This window comes from Nothoprocta perdicaria, unplaced genomic scaffold (genome assembly GCF_003342845.1).
Source record: "Nothoprocta perdicaria isolate Ctin4 unplaced genomic scaffold, notPer1 scaffold_95, whole genome shotgun sequence".
Lineage (NCBI taxonomy): Eukaryota > Metazoa > Chordata > Aves > Tinamiformes > Tinamidae > Nothoprocta > Nothoprocta perdicaria.
The window spans coordinates 1,590,534-1,611,788 of NW_020456254.1; the positions used below are offsets into that span (position 1 = coordinate 1,590,534).

General features: G+C 42.3%; 1 protein-coding gene across 1 annotated transcript in view; it reads right to left on the bottom strand.

Moving 5' to 3' along the window:
- PTPRN2 (protein tyrosine phosphatase, receptor type N2) overlaps positions 1-21,255 on the bottom strand; it is a 373,439-nt gene that overhangs the window by 17,142 nt on the left and 335,042 nt on the right. The window contains exons 13-16 of the mRNA XM_026053004.1: positions 12,264-12,383; positions 11,099-11,265; positions 6,130-6,183; positions 4,091-4,155 (exon numbers count right to left, since the gene is read on the bottom strand). Of these exons, the coding sequence (XP_025908789.1) occupies positions 4,091-4,155; positions 6,130-6,183; positions 11,099-11,265; positions 12,264-12,383 (406 nt within the window). The remainder of the gene's footprint in view (positions 1-4,090; positions 4,156-6,129; positions 6,184-11,098; positions 11,266-12,263; positions 12,384-21,255) is intronic.

Below are 21,255 nucleotides of genomic sequence, written 5' to 3' on the forward strand. Positions count from 1 at the left end.
CTCCCTCCAGCTAGTTCAAAGACTGAAAAAATGGCTGGTCAGCAAACCCCGAACAGCTGCTAGCTGGATTAATATCTGAAAATCAAACTATTACCTACACTATCCAAACCTCTCAGTTGAGAAAAATGAAAGTGGGAAGACCCATAATCTCATTCTTTTCTTTCTCATGCCAGAAGCACTCAATAAAAATGTCTTGTAATATATCACTTTTTTAGTCTTTACAATAATCATATAGAAAAGATGAGAAGGAAGAAAGTTTGCAATCTTTTTTAGATCACAAGAAAAGGGGAAGTAGCTGATTAGCTCAGAGATAGTGCAAATTTGGAGTGATGAAGGAACATCAGGTAAACTATCCTAAATCAGTTTATCCTCTGTAGTAACTAAAGATAAAACTGGTTAATTCATCAAGAATACTAAAATTCTCAGCAGAAATCAAACTCAGAGAAACAGTGTCAAAAGTCCAGCAAGCATTCTCATATAGCAAACCCGTTACCTAGAAAAAACGTCAATTTAAATTTAAACCCTTTGCCATTTTCAGCCCACATTCAAATCGCAAAGCACACACAGAGAGTTAAACCTTCTGAACTCCACACTCAAAACTAAAGCATGTCTTAAGCAGTCTGCAAGGGAAATCAGAGGTGACTTTGGTAACTGCCTTAAAACTTTAACATTTATTAGGAATTAGTATCAATATTTAAACATGCTACTATAAGGGCAGATCGGACACTGCTTGGTTTGCAGTACTTTGATCAGGGCTGAACAGCTCCTCTGCAAATGGAAATGACAGCAGTAAGGTAAGTGATAAGTAATAGTTCATGTTGCCAGAACAATTAAACAAAAGGATACGCTCACATTTAAAACTTTTCCCCAGCAGGATCCCAAATGACCGCAGTCAAGAGCCATCGCTGTTCTCTAGCCACCCTAGCATCCAATAACATTATTTAATGTGGCGACCTGAAGTGTGTGCACAGATGAGGCCATTGTATTTCCTGCACAGAGAATCTCCAAATTCATTAAAAACTCAGCCCAAAAGGAAACCCTTCGTGATGATGTGCAGAGCCATGGGGACCCCCGGAGACCCAAGTCCTCTGAATCACAAAGGCAGCTGGGGCCGGGAAGGTGCCTGCAGAGCTCGAGGGACCCACACCAGCTCTCGTGGCCTTTCCAGCACCCGCATTAGAAAAGGACAGCTGGGTTTTTTTGCTTTTCGTTTTGCCCTGCTCAGAAGCGTGGCCTCGCTAGCCCCACAGAGCCAATGTAGGCCCGGGAAGTGCAAAATCCTGAGCTGCTCAGCTCTATATCCTTATCTTTACCCTGTAGGAACAGGTTCCTGTTAGCTGCTGTTGATGTACAAAGGAATAGGAGACTCGGCAACAGGCACAAATTGAAAATATGAATTTATGGTTTGTTTAATAGAGTAAGTATTAACATTAATTCAATGGGCACCAGGAGAAAGAAACTGTTAATGATGAAGGCGTTTACTGTTAACTGTCTAGGAGAATGTAGGAAAGTAAATCATTGCATGAAAAGGGAGCTCCTTCTCTAAATCTACCCCATTAAAACACCCACTAAAGAGCCAGAGCATTTACTCATTGCTTTCTACTTTCCCACTGCCGAAACTAAGTACTCCTCTATTTACTTTGATTTAAAACTGCATTATTGTCTACTTTCTAATAAACCAGACAGTGGAACAAGAAACTCAAATTATTCTAAGTTTATTCTTAAAACTTTTTTTTTTGAAAGACTGAAGGCCTTAATCCTTAAAAGCCTTTTTGAAAGAAATGTTACTAGATGCTGGCCTTGCAGCTGGGCCCAGATTGAAAGTGCACTTACATTTTTTATGTTTAGAACTGAAGGACTCTAAAGTTAGTCCTCGCACTCCACATAAAAGCTTTGGAAAATGGCATTCTTTGCCTCCTCGTGCAATTCATTCTTTTAAGAAAAGGAAATGGAAAGAAAGATTCCATGTCCAGGGCTCCAGGCCCCTTTGATCATTTGATGAACATTGGATCCTCAACCTGGGGCCTCCAGCTTCTCAGGGCAGACAAAGAGGGCCCCGGCCGCACAGGCCGGGCCGCGGCTCCCGCCAGAACAAAACCTTTGGCGGCCGCACAGTGTGACAGCCTGGGAAAGGCCCACCTCAGCAGGGCCGAGCTGCCCGCTCTGCCCTTTGATCTTTCATTTAAACCCCCCAGCCAAAGCCCCAGGTCAGGGGGATTTCCAACGGCACGGCCCCCGTTGGCAGAGGGGAGCAGGTCAAGAACAAAATGGGGGCGAGCGCTCTCAGGAAGGCCCGCGCCGCCTTTCTCTGGCCAGTTTCACATGACTTGTCGCGCTTTGTGAGGCACTAAGCCCGCACTTAAAGTGGAATTTGACATTACATGGTACAATGGAGTCAATAAATGGCATTCTTGGGTGCTTTTACAACAAAGTCAACCCTTCCTTAAGTGGTTCAGAGCCCGAAGCTGGAAAATACTTCTCATTTACTTCTTGTTGCAATCCTATACTTTAAATCTGGCTTGTCCTGCAGCTTTCTGTTGCTGAAGACCAAAATGAGCCACAGGTCAACATTAATTTTACTGGGTACCACTGCTTGCATTTTTGAAGCTGCAGTTGTCACGTGCTGTATGCCAAGGATGTGAAATATCTCAGATGAAAACCCCTTTTCCAGGGGGAATAAAAATCTAGTATCATTCCACTGAAAAGTTTTCAGGATAGTGTTGAGGAGAAGACAGGCACATAGCTTCTTGGTAGATCACTGGAAGTTCAGGTTGGATGAAACTTATTAACGGCCAGAATAAGGGCAGGAAAAAACGCTCGACTCTTGTGTCCCGAGGGACACATCACTGTGTGCCCCAGCATGAGGATATGCAAGGCTCAGGAAGCAACAACAGAGGACTGTAAAATATGGAGTGTGCTAAAGATTTTAGGTAATATCCAGAAAACAAAGAACTAAATATTATTATAAATGTTATTTCTCTGTATTAACTAATATATGTTATTACAATGAATCCTTCTTCTTTTAAATGCCAAAATATCATGACGGATCAAGGCAGTGTAAGCATGAAGGAAGGCCACTGATTATTCCTTGCTTAATTCCAACCACACAAGATATCTCTTACTCTTGAAATGGAGTCCTATGCAACTGCAATACAAACATAGCCAAAGGCATTTGGGAAGACACAACCTACAAATAAAATTGACCATGATGTCTTTAATATATGATGAAGTTAACACACTTCTTTGTGAAGGCAGCAACCAGTAGTTAAAATGTTGCTTTTTTGCTGGCGTTTTTTTTTTTTCTGAGATATAAAGGTTATTTCACAGTATTTCCCACACTGAATAATTTAGTAGTCAGTAAGAAATAAAGGCCCCATCCTCCAGGAAACTGTAATGTTTTGTTGTAATGGAAGAACATATATTTATGCTGAGAAAGATGATTTCCCACTACACAAGTAGCACTAGCACATCTTGCAGGTCAGGAAACCAAGGCACAGAAATTAGAAGACTTGTCCAACACTGTGCAGACAGTAGTAGAACTGGGATCAAGGCACCAGGCAATTTATTTTCAGATTACTGTCCAATTCACTACAGTCTTTTTACTTCTGAAAGGCAAATTTGTGCAGCCTCCACCACATGGCAGCCTCACCTTCTAGGCACTATGGTTGCAAGGGACAAATATGGAAAGATAAGTAACTGTATTTGGCTATTGTTGCTGTGGAGGTGATGGCTGACTGTGTAAAAGCCAGGAAGCAGCCCAGGAACCAACTCCAACAACCACTAAACAACAGTTACGTAGCCCCAAGGTGTCTCTTTTGTGTAACTGCAAAACCTATTTTAAATGATAAAGTTAAAATACAAATACTTCTCGGCAGCACAAACACATCTGCTCATTCATAAAGCGTTTGCTTTTGGTGGTGCATTCTGAAATCACTATGAGCGAGGAAGCACAACTTAAGGACGTGCAGGAACGGGTACAATTTGCCTCTAATTTATTTGAAGCTTTCTGTGACTATCACTCCCCGGGTTGTCTTGGCAACGCAACCACATCTTTCAGGACGGAGAACGTAACAAGGCTTTGGATTCTCACCTTTGGCCATTTTATTGAGAACCATGTCAATTAGAATGTAGGTTCCACTTCTTCCTGCTCCGTCACTGCCAAAAGAAAGGGAAAAAGAGAAAGAAAGCCCATCAGTGTGCATCTAGGAGCAACAAAGAGGTACCTGCCGTCAGCATCACGCTACGTTGCGTGAGGCAGGGAGGGCAGAACAAGGCGAAAATGTAGGGTACTGAGAGGGGGAGAGGAAGCCTGCACTTAATTAAGGCCAGATTCATGTGAGATTAACCCTTTGTCTGCACAGGGTAACGGGGATCTGTTTGGACTTTTAAGCTGAGCTGTGTTTATGCAGAATTTTAAGCAGCAGTGGAAAAGCTGGTAATCTTACACCAGGAAGCCATTTTGATGCATACATATAATGAGCTTATCGTCACTCGGTATGAGATGAAGAGGCACCAAATGAGCTGTCTGCAAGAGAAATGGAGCAAGAAAGAGCACCCAGAAGCATCCCCAGAGCCTGCAGGGTGCATCTGAACACAGCACTGAGAGGTAATCCATGCACAGCCCTGGCCTAGAAGCTGACCACTCTAATACCGATGCCCTGTAGTCTCTTCCTGTAGAAAATGGGATGTGGATCATCTGAACTTGAAAAATAATGAGTGATTTATTCTAATTTTTACCCTTTCCTTTAATTCTTCCCCTGTCACAATGAATGGGAAAAAGCAAAAACCACCAAAAAAAACCCCCCCCCCCCACCCCCCAAAAAAAAAACAACCCAAAAAAAAAAAAAAAAAAAACCAACCAACCACAAAGAAAAAATCACATTATCATGCAATTCCTGAGGAAGAACTCTAACTTTTGGGTAGCACTGGTCAATGAGGGAGATGGGGGGAGCAAGCCCCCGGCGACAGGAAAGCTCCCTCATCTGGATGCAGCTTGTGTCCCTCTTGGAGAGCAGCTCGTAATTGCCAGCATGATGCTCTTTTAGAGCTGCTGTTAGCAAACATAATTAAGACTTTAAGTAAAACCTTTTTCTTTTTTTCCTTCTCACCCCAAAACTTTTAAAAAAGTGCATGTGCGACCAATTAGACTGGCATGCAGTTCTATTAATTAAGCCATTATTTTTATTGATAGCTCAATTTGTCTACAAGAGTTAATGAAAGGAAAAATAATGCAACAGTGTGAAGCGTGTTGTTGTTTTCCATTTACAGGGAGGCTGTGAAATGTAATTTTTGTTAAGTCTCTGTAGACAGAGGCTTTTTATCAGTTACTAGAGCCCTTCCTAGAGAGAAGGAGGTAGGAGTCATTTTTCTCTTTTTCCTCCCCACTTTGCACAGTGCTTCCTTGCAGCTGGTGTAGGTGCCCCTGCTCCTCACTGTGGGGCATAGGTGAGCAGCAAAATAGCCTGCCACATATTAAATACCTTTTCTTCTTATTCGTATTTTTTTGGTGTTCCTTATCTCCAAGAGTATCTTAGGTAGATAAGTGCAACACTCTTGTTGTATCTTGCAACCTCCAATGGCAAAATCAACTATTAACACCATTATTTTCAAGTTTTCTCTGGACCTGTTCAATAGCTTTCATTTGTATCCGTCAAACTGTCAGGCCTAAAGATAATCTATGCTTAAAGGGTTACTCAGTCTCTGGGTAGCTTTCCATTCCTGGACATTGCCCTCTTCTTATTATGATCACTAAAAGCAAACAAAGAAGAAATAAGGCTGAATAGACTGTTATTGAAAAGAAAAGGCTCAACTGGCCATGTATGGAACCGCTATAATTTTGAAGTAGATTTATGAAATTTAAGTGCTCTATATATTTGGAAAAGTGTCTGTGGATTGCAATTTGTGAAACAACATCTACAAAATCATAGTAAAGGGTAATTGTATTATGGAAATGGATGCTAAGCACTAATTATCATTAGGAGACATATGAATTATATGTAGCACCTTTGGTCTACCTTACTATATGTTTAGTGGTTCATTTAAGGCTTTAATTTGTCCATTTTCATTATATTTATATTATATTATTACAAATAAAAGTGTCTCTAAAGCTATTTTAGAAATTGTACTTGCCTGCAGTGAACAACTACTGGACAAGAGCGACCCCTGTAGCACTTGTTTACTTTTCTGCAATAAAACAGACACAAAAAATTAATTAAACATATTATGTAACTGTTTCTTTAACCATGAAAAATAAGCAATAAAAAGAAAATATTGTGGGTCTTTAAAGATATAGTCAGTTTGATCATTTCCTAACACGACAAGCAATTTTGATATACGTAATTTCTTTAAAGTGTGCTTGTTTGCCTATTGCAGAAATTCCCAACACTACCTCTTTGCAGCTATTAGCTAAAAGTCTAAAAATGGGCAATCCAGTATATTTTGTATAATGGGTGCCTATCTGTAAAACAAATTCTCTCCAGAAGAGCAAATAGCAAACCTTTGGAAAAGCTTCTCATGAATTTCTAAAACATATTCTCTTCATGGCAAAAATAACTAAAACCATCAGCAAGCTTTACTGCTTTGAACCAAATGCAAAGGTCTCATAGTCCGAACACCTACAGTCGTCTTCTCCAGTCTCCTCGTCAGAGATCACAGTGCAAAGGAGTATCAAAGGGCTACAAAATAGATTTGTTGATACCGTAGTACAATGAAGGATTAACTAGCACTAAGGCAAACCAAGACACTCAGTCTGAGACTCTGAACACAGCTCACAAAATTGGTTTAAATCTATTAAATCTACAAAACCCAAATCCCAAACCTTCTCTTCCGCTCTGGAGTGTTTCACATGGGAAGTACGCTGCATGCCCCAAAACATATAGTGGGCACCCACATGTTAACAAGGCAAGCTGAATAAGGAACAAAAGGGGATAGCATTTATCTGAGGAATCAAAACCTTGACATTTATTGGCTAGATATTTCAATTTACTAGAGGGTCTCCTACAAAACCCTTCCATACCCAGGGATGCCAGATGCTCCTGTGGCCGCCGGTTTGGCAGGAGTCTTGAAGAGCATCCTGGCTGACCCAGGGGGCTCTTGGAATGCCCCAACTGTGGTTTTATGGCACTGTGAATTTTAAAGTATAACTAACCTACTGAATCATTTAGCTCCTGGCTGTTCATCCATTCAGTAACATCTGTGCTGTGAAAACATGCATATATTTTTAAATATTGCATAGAGTATAGCCTGAAGAGACCAAAAGGGAGCCTGTGTGGATACCCAGGACTCAGCTCAAACAGGCCCTGGAGATGCTGGTTACGTCCCAAGGATCCACACTTTTATATTCTGCTTTTTATCATTTAAGATTCTCAGCAAACTCCATAAGAACACTAAGTTCCTGAAATGACTTCCTTTAGATATCAGAGTGCAGGAATTTTCAAATGTTTGCTCTTTCCCTCACATATATGAATCATAGAGACCTTCTGTGTTTCTATTCTATGTATGTAGGTAATTAATGTAAGAGAACAACTGAGTTTGCATGAAATAGGTGGTAAGCCACTGAGAAGTATCTGATGTTGGAAACTGAATGGCACATTTACATGTCCAAAATAAATGTCTATGCAGGCACTACCAAGTAAAACTTACACATTTGATATGGACTTGAACTGCAGCAGGGGTCACAAATGGGGTATCTAATTCTTGAAGGTCATATCCGAGGATCAATTCTTTATATACAATAACAAACCTGTTTTTTCTACTGTGCAGTAAATTGTATTTGAAATGTCTGGAGCAGGACCTGATACAAGGAGCCTGCATTCTCTCACGTGCAGCGGGTCACCCCTCTCCCCTGCTTCATGTGCTCCAGGGGAGAGTAGCTTCTGCATTTCAACTATTACATAAAAGCTAATGGCTACAGAAGGGCATTTACCATTTCTCTTTCTGCTTGTGTGGTTCCTTTGTTCATTGCATGGCTCCACTAATATGACATTAGCATGTTGTGACTAGCCACCTCCTGAAGCCCTAAAACAGCTTCAAGGAAAAACGTGATCTAAGCCTGTCAGTAAATCAGACGCAGCCAGAGACGCATGTTAGGGAAAGACACCTTATGTTTGTCAGTTTTATTGAAGGCGTTTCAAACATTTTCATTATCACACATTTCAGAAAACACATTTAAACAAAAGGGTTGCAATCCAGCTCGTTCATAGCTTTGCCTACGTCTAGCTTAGGAGAATATCTACAAGTGCAGCAAACATCGCGGTTCCCTCTTAGCGGTGCCTAATCAGAGTGAGCTGAAAATTCACCAGTAAGCAAAGTTCTGGAATGTTTAAGAGAATATATATTATATATATATAAGAAATATATACATATACAGGAAGAATTAACTCAGAAAGAATGATTAGTAATACAAACCAACCCTTGGCTCATTGGGTGGAAAAAAGAAATCATCATGCAAACCATCAGCAAGCAAAGGTCAGAGGTCGTTAGAGGCTCAGAAAAGGGGCTTCCCACATTGTCCCTGCAGCAGAGTCACAGTTTCCAATGATCACTTTTGTGACTATGCAACTGGGCTCATATTACTAGCTGCAACATCACAAAAATGACACTGGCAACCGCTAATTAGCTGGCAAAATAAGAATTTGTCCGTTTTTAAAGTGAGCAGTGTTAGTAAATGCCATTGCACACAGCAAGAAGTGATAGCATAATAGATATATATTTTAAGCAAAGCCCTCACATGTGATGCTAATTATCTTTTAGCTTAGCAGTCCCTCTTTAAAGTGTAAATGTGCTCCCTCTGGGCTCAAGAAATATTTAATTACACATATCAGTGCATGACTAACAAGCTAGTCCAGAGCAATAAGGATTGGCCTATTGTTCAAAATGAAATTAGGACTCCAGAAGCAGTTAGACTGACCAGTGGTTTCTGCAGTTGCCTCGGCTCTCAGGGACTGTATTTGACGTAGATTTTAAAAAATATGTAGAATAATCTCTTTTTGGCAATGTATACCTACATTATTGAGGTATGACAGACTATTCCTCAAGGTTTAAAGTATCTGCTAAACGCAAAATCATCTAAAACATTGTCTGATACATAATAAGAGAAATGTGAGCTTTCAAAGAGACTTGCAAAATTTACTTTAATCAAAATTGGAAGGTCTGTATTTCCACCGACTCTGGGCAAGGTAATTTTGGGAATCCAATTTTTCTTGGCGATGAATTGTAAAAAATAGAGGGTTGGTTATGTATATGCTTAATTTCATATATGTATGTGAATATATAAATATACACACATATCCATATATATATATATACAAACACACTGAATGCACATAAAAACATAGATATTAAAAGAAATGAGAGCAGCCCCTTCCTAGCACTACCTTACTACGAGCATGGTAGTACTCTGCCAGGATCTATTCTCGGGGCTTTAGAACTCGGTTGTTGTAATTCAGCAGAGCTTGTACTTTAAATTGGAAGCTTCAGGTGCAAAACATTTATTCTACAAAGGAATTCCAAACACATTATTTCAGCAACAGTGCATTAGTTTCTGTTGTTAAAAAGAAAAGGGAAACAGCAGCATTGGATGACCGAAGCCCTAGCCTGTTGTTTCCAGGTGCTGAGGACACCCAGTCCCGCAGCCCCCGCATGGACTCCTGCTGACACCCATGAGGTGCTCTGCACATGGAGGGAACTGCCTGTGGAGGCTGCTTCTTACAGTGAAGAGCAGATTTCCCCCCAATTTGCAGAGAGAGAGTGTGGATGCTGTGTGTGAGCAGCGCCGCAGACCTTCCTGGCTTAGGGGAGCCCCATCCGAGCTTCCCCGAGTGAAACCCGTGACACGCAGCTCTGCAGCACCGTAAACAAAGGAAAAATCCACCTGTGACAATCCCATGGAAGTCTGCATTTGAACCCAGAGATGAAAACCTTTAAAATTCAATTACAACTCCATCCTTAACGCCAGTGCTTCCTTCCTCCCTTATTTCCTCTGCACTGCCACACGGAGCCTTATACTCTTACCTAGCCACCGTCCATAGGGATTCAGTGGCTGCACTCCGTGACTTGACCTGCAGTGGGGGAGATTTCCCCCTGCTTTGAAATCCTCGTAGTATGCAGAGAATACTGAGGGATGAGGCATGGCATCCAGGCCTGAATTTTAAGGGCTGCCTTTTGCCCCCAGCCAGGTGCGCAGCTGCTTCCCGCTGGATGCAGACCCGGTGCCTCCGCACAGCCTCAGCAGCAGCAGCCGGGGCTACGAGCGCTGAGCGAAGCCCAGGTTGGGGCCTGTGGGGCACTGAGCCCCCTTTCGCCCCCGCGGGGGTGGCGGGTAAGAGGCCGGCGCCCCCGGAGGCCGCTGCCCAGGCCGCACGTCAAGGCCCACGCGCTGCTCGCGGCGCAGCCTCCATCGCATGGACGTCACTGCGCGCCAAGATTTATCTGGAGCAGCTTTGATTTTCAAATTAAATTGTAGATAAACACAGCAAACATTAGGAGGTGGCAGGGATTTTCACGCTTTTTTTGGGTTTTTTTTGGCCTTTGTGTATTTATCTTTTAAAGGTCTTCATGGCTATTTTCCTCATATTTGTGCCATCGTTCACCCACAGAAAGTCGAGAGACCTGATGGTGGGATCGCTGTGAGCAAGCACTGCCCCTGGAAAGCCGGTGCTGCTGTATGACCCAACAGCGATTGGGTTTTCCTTTGGTGGGTTCATACCACAGAATTTATCTGTGAGGTTCCTGCAACAAGGACCGTCGAGGAGCCACACAGCAGGCCTCAGAGTTGCAGAGCAGGGAAATATTGTTAGAACAGAGAAACAGAGAGGCACAGAAAAATTGTACAAAGGGAAGAAATGCATCCATTTCTAGATGGGAAACGGGTGTACCACAAAACCAGGCAACAGATTTTGGGGAGACAACATGAAAAATCAACTGACACAGTGCAGCCTGCTCCCCGGTTTTGCTGCGACTGTCTCACCATGGTACCCAGGCCGAGGGACCCCCTTTCAGAACAGAAAGGGTAAAGGGCAACTCGACAGATGGACGTACAGCTTCTTCGGTTCCCCAGACTGCTGCTATGGGAAATAAACTGTTATACTTTGTGTGTTACCTGCGAAAATCCAGAAGGGATCTGGTGGAAGCGGGAACCTTCTGGTCATTCCAGCTAAGGAAGTGGAACTGCGTCACTGTGCGCGTCTCGTTGGTCTGCAGGTTCTTCAGGTAGAAGCTCCTCACGAGGAAATCCTCGCACCAGATGTGCTCGGAGACCAGGTTCACCTAGAGCACACAGGCAGGAGCAAAGGCAAGTCAGGAACTGCAGGTGCAAGCGGTATCTTCAAAGCCAAATGGATGTCTAGAAGGAAGGAATTGCACCAAAGCTTTATTTTTTATTAGCAAACAGGCTAGAAGCACAATTTGTTATTTAGCAATCGCTGCAGTTTTCAGGAAGGGTTTAGGTGCCACTGCTATTTGACTGAAAAACATTTTAAGAATTCTTGACAGTTTTACTGCAAACTAGAAAATCAGTAAATTATATGTTAAGCTGCCAGTCACCTTCCCCTGGAAGTGCCCAGGCTCAGTGCCCTGCTCAGGACAGCTCGAGTGGCCTTCAAATTCCCTAACTCAAATCACGTGAGAAATTAAAGTCAATTTCTTGTATTATGTAGAAAACTAAACATAAAACATGCAGGTCATGTGCACAGTCATATGTTCATCTAACTAGCTATAATTCTTCACGTTTAATTTTTCTTCATATTGGGCCACTTGTATTTTTTTCTTCATCTACTCAGCTTTTCCAGACAACTGGAAAAACACAACAGCCACAATCAATGCTGTATTTCAACAAAACTGTGTGGTTTGATAAGGTAAAAAATCAGTAACACCAATTATGAAAACTACATACAAAGTCTTTGAATAAACATATAGATGCAGCTTTGCTAGTATTAAATTCACTAGCCATAAACATATCATTTTCCTACAAAGTATAAATAACTGCCTCACTAGCCCAGCAATTTTAGAGAAAGTTACTGTCTCTCCTTTTTTCACTGTAACACGTGGCTCACTATTTACTAGGAATAATCCAGTGCAAACTATCTTGCTGCTAAAATAATGCCACGTTTCCTTGCAAATCTACCAAGCCTCAGAGCTACACGGAGAGTATTCAAGAGACCTCAGTTCACTTCACAGGTTAGGTCGGATTAAATGGTGTTTTGCCCTATATAAATCAACCCACGCACTTACGGTGACACGGACAAGCAGAGATTTTGCTTAAGTACCTCGTAGATGTGGTAGAGATTTGACCCTTCATCTGGCCAATAGTGGTAGCACTGCTTGATGCCATTTTCGGTGAGGGGTGTCAGCATGACAATAACGACACAGCCGTTCTCCCAGACCATCTGCAGACAAAGAAAGACACCGTGGCCACATTGTGACTGCCTAATTACTGCGTGACATGTATAATTACTCCACTCAGACACACAATCAAAATTTATTCCATTCACAGGAAATTTATTTCGTTTTCATTAGACACTTTTACTCTGCAGCTGCTTTCAAATCCCTGAATAAACTGGCACCATATTTTGCATGCTTCCATGAAATATTAAAGAATTTCCAACGAATTCAATACATGTCTCTTACAAAATCTCCCCTCGCTCGAGCAGCGTGTTCAGCTGCTTTTCTTTCAAACTTCCAGGTCCACAAAGGAAACACCGAACAAGGCTTTCGAAAGACACAACTACTCGCTCGTCGATTTTAACACTAAAACAGCATGGGCACATATAGTTAGCAATATATTGGCCCACTAAACAATATATTGACCCACTAGAGTAGTAGCATGGAGTTCATGCCGTATCCTCAGCCGCCTTCTTGTTGCAGTTTGCCAGGCAGCAAAAGCTGCTCAACCACTGAAACCACTGAAGTACCTGGAAGAGCCGTAAAAGTAGCATCCAAACAGCAGTGCGAAGGGAAGGGCAGAAGGAAACCCAAACAGAAACCATCCATCCAGAGACATTTCTGATGCAGAAAGCTTCCTTCCAAAAATACATTTCGTAATTAACAAAAATACATTTTGTATGCTGTACATTTTGTAAATGTATTTTTGTAAATTTTGTAAATACATTTTTGTAAACATATGTAAATTAAATACATTTTTGGAAAGGTTTTGCACAAGGTTTTGCAGATGTGCATTACTTCTTTCTTTCCTTCCTCTTTCCTTTTTTTTTTTCTTTTGCTTTTCTTCATCTGCTTTCATTTTTTAATTTTCCTCCTCTCCTCTCCTCTCCTCTCCTCTCCTCTCCTCTCCTCTCCTCTCCTCTCCTCTCCTCTCCTCTCCTCTCCTCTCCTCTCCTTTCCTCTCCTTTCCTCTCCTTTCCTCTCCTTTCCTTTCCTTTCCTTTCCTTTCCTTTCCTCTCCTGTCCTCTCCTCTCCTCTCCTCTCCTCTCCTCTCCTCTCCTCTCCCCTTCCTCCCTTCCTTTCCCGCTCTCTGTCTCCTGCTGAACCATTTCAAGGCACCCAGTGCTCCCAGAGCACAGAGGAGCAGAGCAGAACCCATGCTCATCGTTGCTACCAGCACGACCTCTTCATAATTTAACCCCTCCACTGATCACTGCAGGAACCCAAGGCCCCCTCGTCAGCCCCCAGACTTGGGGCTGTTTGCCCCCCAGCAGCAGAACAGGCAGAATTTGCTCGGGCAAATCCCTGTTTCAAACGCAGCAGAACATAAAGCCTCCTAGGAATTAACACCACGCCGCATAATCACTAAAAACTGTTATTATTATGCTGTACATTGATGTTATATTTGCATACAACTTCCATTGTCTTGTCGCTAGCCTATAAAATTACTGAATGAAGAGCAAACTGCTCTTTTTGTGGAGGGTTATGTTTATTTCACAGCAATATTTATAAGCAACTGTATTGACATGTAAATTCTGTAAACAAAAAAGGCCTTTGTCTAAACTGCGCAAAGATGAGATGATACATTCAATACAAGGATTATTCTTTTTCAATTACATATCAAATCAAAAGGTTCCCCATTCATGGATAATGATGTTGTCTTCTCTTTTAGGAACAGCTTGCATATATAGAAACATAAAATATTTTTCTTCTTTTTCATTATGCAATATAATTAAAATAACTTCTAAAAGCAGCTTAGAATTCTATACAGAAATGAGTCTAGGGTTTGCACAGACTAGGGCTATTTATAATTTGGGAGAGAATCAGGGGAAAACAAATTACAGTTGAATGTAAGGCATAAAAATAATCTTTCTTCTCTTCTTTTTGTTCCTTTAAAAGATTTTTAATCAAAACCTCTGTAATCCACCCATTCTCTTGTCAAAAGCTCTCAGCACCACAAAACAGGAAAAATGCTTTTAATTGATATATAATTCATTTTATAGAGACGCAGATTTACAGTTTATCCCTTTCTTTTGCATTTGTATTTGTTTCAGGCCACAGCTGGGAATCTTCTCTGTATGTAAAGAAGATGATATGGATTTCATTCACTCTAACAGAGCTCCACTCTTTTTTAAAGTCTGCAATCAGATGAAGATAAGAATTCCAAACATGTATCTTACTTTAAAACTAGCCCCACTAAATCAGTACTTTCATCACATAACGATTTAATGTGCCTCTAGAAGGTATAGAAGCTCATTGAAGCCATTACGAAAATGAGGAGAAACACAGTTTTTATGAGTGTAATAAAAATACAATGATCTAGACCATAAACTAATCATCTAGCACTCTGCTTGTGCCACCCAAGTGTAACATTATGAAAGCCCACTCGTTTAGAGAGGAATCCTTACAGTTTGGCAACCCCGCTCATTGGTTCTAAGATCCAGCATTTCATTACAGCGGGGCTGTCGGCATCTCTGAAGATTTCATTAAGCATAAATCCAAATGAAAGTTAATTTAAACAAACAATTTCAAAGTTCCTCCGGGGTATAATATTTCTTTTGGGCCATTGTGTGAAAACATAGAAGTCAGACCTACTAAATCAAGAAGGCAATACGGCCTAGTGCTGTTTACACGGGATATTCACTAAGACTCACAGACTGTGACTTGGGGACTTCAGTATTTCCCTTGTTTCACAGAATCACAGAATGGGTGAGGTTGGAAAGGACCTCTAGAGATCATGCAGTCCAACCCTCTGCTCCAGCAGGGACACCCAGAGCCCGGGGCACAGGGCGGCATCCAAGTGGGTTTGGAGACCTCCAGAGAAGGAGACTCCACAGCCTCCCTGGGCAGCCTGTTCCAGGGTTTCCCTCCTCCTATTAGAGCATGAGGCTGCTGTCTGGATTCCTTTCCAGAAACAGGAGCACGGGGCGACTCAAAGGCTGTTCAGCCAGCTGGTCCTGTGGCCTGTTGATTGTCCCACCTGCGATGCAGTGACAACTACAACCAGCGTCACCCAACACCTCTCTGTGCTCCGGAGCCCAGCTGTGGGCACGTGTGGGAAGCGGCTCCGGGGACAGCGTCCCTGTACCCCAGGAACAGGCTTGCTCTGCACAGCACCAGGACGTTCTTTGGGAAGAGCCTCTAGTTACTGGGATGTGTTTCAACTGGGCTCAGAAAACAGAGGAGATTCAACTGCAAATTTACATTAATTCCGGTGATTCTGAACTTTGAATGCTTGAGCAATAGGGGTAAACCCACACACGGGCCATAATAAGGATAAGACAAGGTCCTCAGGGCAGGATTTTTCTTTGTATGTATATGCACAGAGCTCAGTAAAATTAAATTATACTTTGCTGTTACACAAGTAAAAATACAAAACTCAACTTAGATGCGGGTGGCTCACGTGGGTGGTTCACGTTTGCAATCTGCAGTGACATGTTTGGGACAGTAAGAAACACAGGGTTCTGAATGGAGTATGTCCAACAGGAGCGAGAGCGTTGGAGCCCCATACGGGAGCTCGCTGTGGGGGCCAGACCCTGGGAGGGAAGGCTGGGTCATCCTGTGGGACGTCAGCTTACATGTCTGGAGAACAACGTGGTAATGACCTTCAAGGAGATTCCACTGCATGCATCATCTCCAAACATTTTTTAGGCAGGAATAACACCCCAGTTTTCATTTATTACAAATTAAAGGCTGAATTCTCCAGCCCATGGATGGTGTTTTGTGTATTTGACACCCGCACGGTCACCATGTGTCTATCATCAGGCTGGTCCCATATAAAGGACCTGTGCATAGGAGTGAGTTCGATTTGGTATGAATATGTGCAGAGAAGCAGAGAACTGGTTTTCTTTCAAGTAAGGAGGAAAATAAAGCCATAAATAGGAGAAACAGTGCTACAGTACTGCCACGAGTCCAACAAAACCTCCATTTTGGAAAGCTTAGAAGTATATTTTAAAAGCAAAAATCTCCTTTGGGTAATTTGGCTCTTCATTTTTCATGTATAACTTCACAATATGTGCCATTGAAAAGCTGAACGTTTTGGTTGAAAACAGCTTATCAGTTAGATTCGGGGCTGAAGGGTCAAACCGGGCAAAGTGAGAGTTGCCATTTACACAGTGGCAGCTGTGAAAGCAAATCCATCCTTTGAAAAATGAAACTACGGCACCATCAAGAATCTCTACTTAACTAAAAAGATGAGCTGACTCTTCTGGCCGCAAGGATACCTTTAAAACCACGAGGCAAACGCAAATCCCTCTCTAGGAGATGGGAGGGCATCAGCCCGAGCGCACGTGTGGGCTGCACCCAGCAGCTAAGCCTGGATCTCCCGCCGTACGCAGGGATGGTTGCAGGGACGATGGTACCTACGTGGTAGTTGGGGCTTCATGTGTTCCTGTAGCTACATTCGTTGAGAAGCCAACCAGAGAGGCAAACTGAGGATGTCTGATTGTGTCACAGTAACGTCTGCAGTCCAAGGAAGACGTGAACTGCTCTTGCTCTTCTCAGCAGGCTGATAAGTCAAGCCTTATTATTAAATAATTTAAATATGGGTGTTATTTAGTATTTCGCTGCTGACAAAGACACAGCAAAGAAGCCTGCCCCACCACAAGGGCCACAGCACGAAGAAGGTGGAACCTGATCAATGGACAGAACATGGAAAAGGGCTGTTCCTAACGCACCCTCTCCTATCTGAGCCCTAACTAGAAATGGGCATGGCCACTTTGGCCTCCTTCACTCAACAACTGCGGAAATCCTAATGCCCCAGTTATTTCACATGACCTGAGAGGCTACCAGAGCTCTAGGGGCTGCTCTTCTGTGCCCATCTCTCCCTTGCTGCTTTCCTTTTATTAAATAAAAATGTGCCTATTTTACACATTGAACTGCTCTGCCTCTCTTTTGATGTGCTTCTCTTTCTGAAGGTGAAAACTCATCAGACATACAGGAAAGCCCATAAAAATAAGAGATAAAACTTGCTATTCAAGACCCTTTGAAAGTGTTGTCTTCTGCACAGAAGAACAAAACCCAGAAAAAGTAATTTTGTCTGTAAAACAATTTTAGCACTCATCAAACATGCTGAATTGGGAGCACCAGGGACAGAAAACAGCAATCTGAGCAGAGGAAGGTTCAGTGCAGTTGACCTTACTCAACCCATGGGCTTGGGATGGGCAATTTGCCGGGAGACTTGTTCAGAATCTTGGTACAGAGACACAGCCTCCTGCTCACTGGATTGCCCTTGGAGGCTATTGATCAGTAATTCTTTTTACATGGGAAACAATAAACTGATATTTGGATCTCTTTTGCTAAGTTCCAAAAATGCAAGAGAAAGACAAGTGTTGCCAGACATACAAAGATTTATCATGTCCACAGGACAATAGTTTAAGGTCTGGGTTCTTAGTTTGTTGAGGTGACCTGTGAGGGAAACAAAGAGTTAATTTTTGAAGTGATTCTGATAACACACTGCTGAATCTGGAGAGGAAAAAAATACTCTAAAAACATCTTTAGATTAAGAAATGTAGGGTTGAAGGATTATGAAATGAAAATGGTAACCTAACTCCATGGCTCAGATCAGAGACTCTGTGCACTTTACATTTCATAGTCTTGGGATAAAATAAAGAAAAGTAATCAAAGAAGCAAATATGAGGCCTCTCCAATTCCTAATCACAATTGTTTAAAATTTGCTCCAAAGAGTTTTCTTTTTGCTTTCTCAGGAATAGATGCCCAGCTTCACCAGGAGGGCTCTTCAGCTTCAAGAGCATCATGTGTGTTGGTGATCAACTGAAGAAGACTGGGGTAATTAAAAAACAAGGGTTGATGCAGAACTTGTAGGATGAAGCTCCTTCTGACATCCTGGAGGAGCATCCTACCACAAATTCATGATTCCTCTTACTTAAATGTGCTTTCTGTGTTCTGTGTAGTAAATCTGCATTCATCATCCCTGCCAGACTGGACCCTGTCAGGGCCTAGGGCAGCTGAGGAACCATCTAGCCTGGGCTACAGATCTGCTCTGCTAAAGCCCAGGGAATTTGGGGGCCAAATTGCAGGTGTTGGCTGGATTTAATCTCATGGATACTGCTGTAGCATTTTAGAACCTAGAATCCAAGAAACTGGATTTGTCTATTCCATTTCTGAAAGTTAGAAGATGTTCATACATTTTATTAATTATATTGGTCATGGAAAGAAGAAATCACTGAAAAATAAAAAAACTTACATAAAAATGTATCATATATAATTTGGCTTCCTAAGACAATGAAGAGGTGTAGCTTCAGCCATGTGGCAGGAACTGCATCACTCCTCCTCCTCTTTCACCTAATATGGTAAAACGAGAAAAGGGCAGAGTCCCTCCAAAAGGTGGAAGGGCGGAGGTAGGCCGATTTAGGAAAGCATGACATTATGTGGGGTACAAATGCTTCTATAAGGAGAGCCAGAAGGAATTTCCCTGAGGGAAAAAGTTAATGTGTCCCAAAGCAATCTCTCTTTGGAAGTGAAGAGCCTTAACAGCATGTGATTTCTAAAATGGGCATAATTAGTAACATCTTTTTTTCAGTGCAAGGACAGTTGGTTCTAAATATCCTAACTCCTAAGAGTTGCTTTGTGCATCACTGGTCTTAAAATACTTTGCAAGTTAAGGCATGTATTCTTGTCAGTATTTCATGGAATTATAACCCTGCGCATATGGAAAATAATAAAATTTTATGCCTCCGGAATTATTCACAACATGGAACTCCTGCTGCGATAACTTGTTATAGATCAGAAATGTTCTACATCCTCTTGCTTTTGAGTTACGTTCAAAGACTCGTTGAATTTTAATAGTGTTATGTGAGAGAGCTGAGTGAAATCTCACTGCAGCTCCTGGACAAAATCATCACCTTTCATTCAAGATAAATGTAAAAACAAGCGAACTCTTTTATGCAGGCTGATAACTGAAATTGCAGAAGTTATCACAAAGGCGAGAGACGCGGAGCATGTGGGCCCATGAGTTTCCCTAGAACCTGATACGCTTAATGCAGAGGTGCAGTAGCCAAGATAGGATGATTAATCAAGATAAAACATGTAAAAGGAATATAGAAGCCACGAAGGCATTTTGAAAAACTCTGGTATTGTGATCCTGGAAGAACAAAAGCAGAGAGAGGTTGGGGATAAAACACTGGGTAAATGGGGTTTGGAAAAAAGAAGCCACTGCCTGTTACTTGATTCTGACTCTGTTGAGGAAACACAACTCGCTGCTTCCTTTGTAAATAAAACGGAAGTGTATCAAAGCAAAAGCCCTGTCCTGATGATGAATTCTCTTTCCAGCTGAGAAGAAAACAACCCAGGGACCTGGCAAACTGTTTAACCACTCAGGTAAGAATGGATTACTAGCACATGAGAGGAGACATCCAGTTTTCCAGCAAGGAAATCGTAAGCTGGAATTCCCATCAAACCGAAATAGAATCAATGAAGGAAGTATCTCTCAGCAACAGTAATTGGTAAAAAAAGATGAGAACAAGAACAGATGAAATTAAAAGAAGACCTCAGTCAGCTTTTCAAAATTAATTAAAGGGGTGGCTGGAAAATTTCCAGAGCAGGCTAAGAGATGACATGCAGGCAGGGATGAAATCTCTGTACGAGCTGCAAACACGGGGTATCCAGATAGACTAGGAAGCCCCTGAGCAAAGGGGATCAGTGAGGTGACTGACAACAGAACTGCTGCAGGCCAAGGAGTTTTGCAAGAACCAGGTAAGCCAGGAAAGTTGGAACTAACTTGGACCTTGCTGGCTGACAGAAGCAAAGGCAAGGGCAGAAGGAGCTCAAGAAGCAAACTGGAGTGCCAGACACCTATGAAGTGCTGGGAGTGGGTTTGCACTATCAGATATACAAAAATTCTTGCCAATTCTTGCTGTCCAGCTCCAGTGACCGAAGTTGTAAAGCATAGAAGAAAAATATCTGTCCTTCTTCCTCACCTTACCAAAGGTCACAGCTTTCTGAAGAGAAGATAGAAGCTGGTCCTCTTGCAGCCACATAGTGGCCCTACGCAGAGATCTGCTCCTCAGGAGCAGAGCAAGTGCTGAAAGTTGCTGTCTGCCTGACATCCACGAGGGCAAGAGAATCAAACTGGCCAGAGATCCTTTACAATGACTAGAACTGATAAAACTCCATTAAAAAAAGAATTGACAACAAGGAAAATCTGAGGTGTTACTACTGTGAAAAGAAACAAAAATTCCTAAACATGATAAGCATGGAGTTGATCAGGACCTTTTTTGGGGTCTGGGCAACCTGATAGCTGTAATTGGGAGTTTGACAGCTAAGTATCTATAGCACTTGCACAAAAGTACTGGGCTCTGCATCAGTGTTTTACAGGGACTTGCCAATAAAGCTAAGAAAAAGAGCATCCAAAACTAAATGAGCAGCTTGGTCTCAAATGGAGTAATGGAAATGTCTATGGGATCAGGTTGATTACATGGACACGGGAACAGCAGGCACTGCAGGGCAGCCCTAGTGCAAGAACTATGGTCCTCCCAGACGCGGCTAAGCGGGAAGAGGAGCTCCAGAGCTCTGGAACTGCTCCCCCTGCCAACAGGCAAATTTGGTTCATTGTCCCACAGCAGAGCTGGTCCAAGATAAAGCCCACAAAATGAGTGCAGGATGATGTTCCTCAAAGCTGCTCCTGTGGGGCTGCACCACTCGCTAATGCAGACCTAGCTACTGATGAGAGGGAGAACATCAATCAGTGCAAGACTCAGGGAAACTGGGAAATTGGGTCTCTGGAATCCGAGCGTGAAAGCCAGATAATCAGGACAGAACAGGAGTGTTTTGGAATTTATTACAGGTATCAGCTGTGCCAAGAAAGGTGCCTTGCACATTTAAGTAAAACAAAAACACTGCAGACTTTTTTTTTTTTTT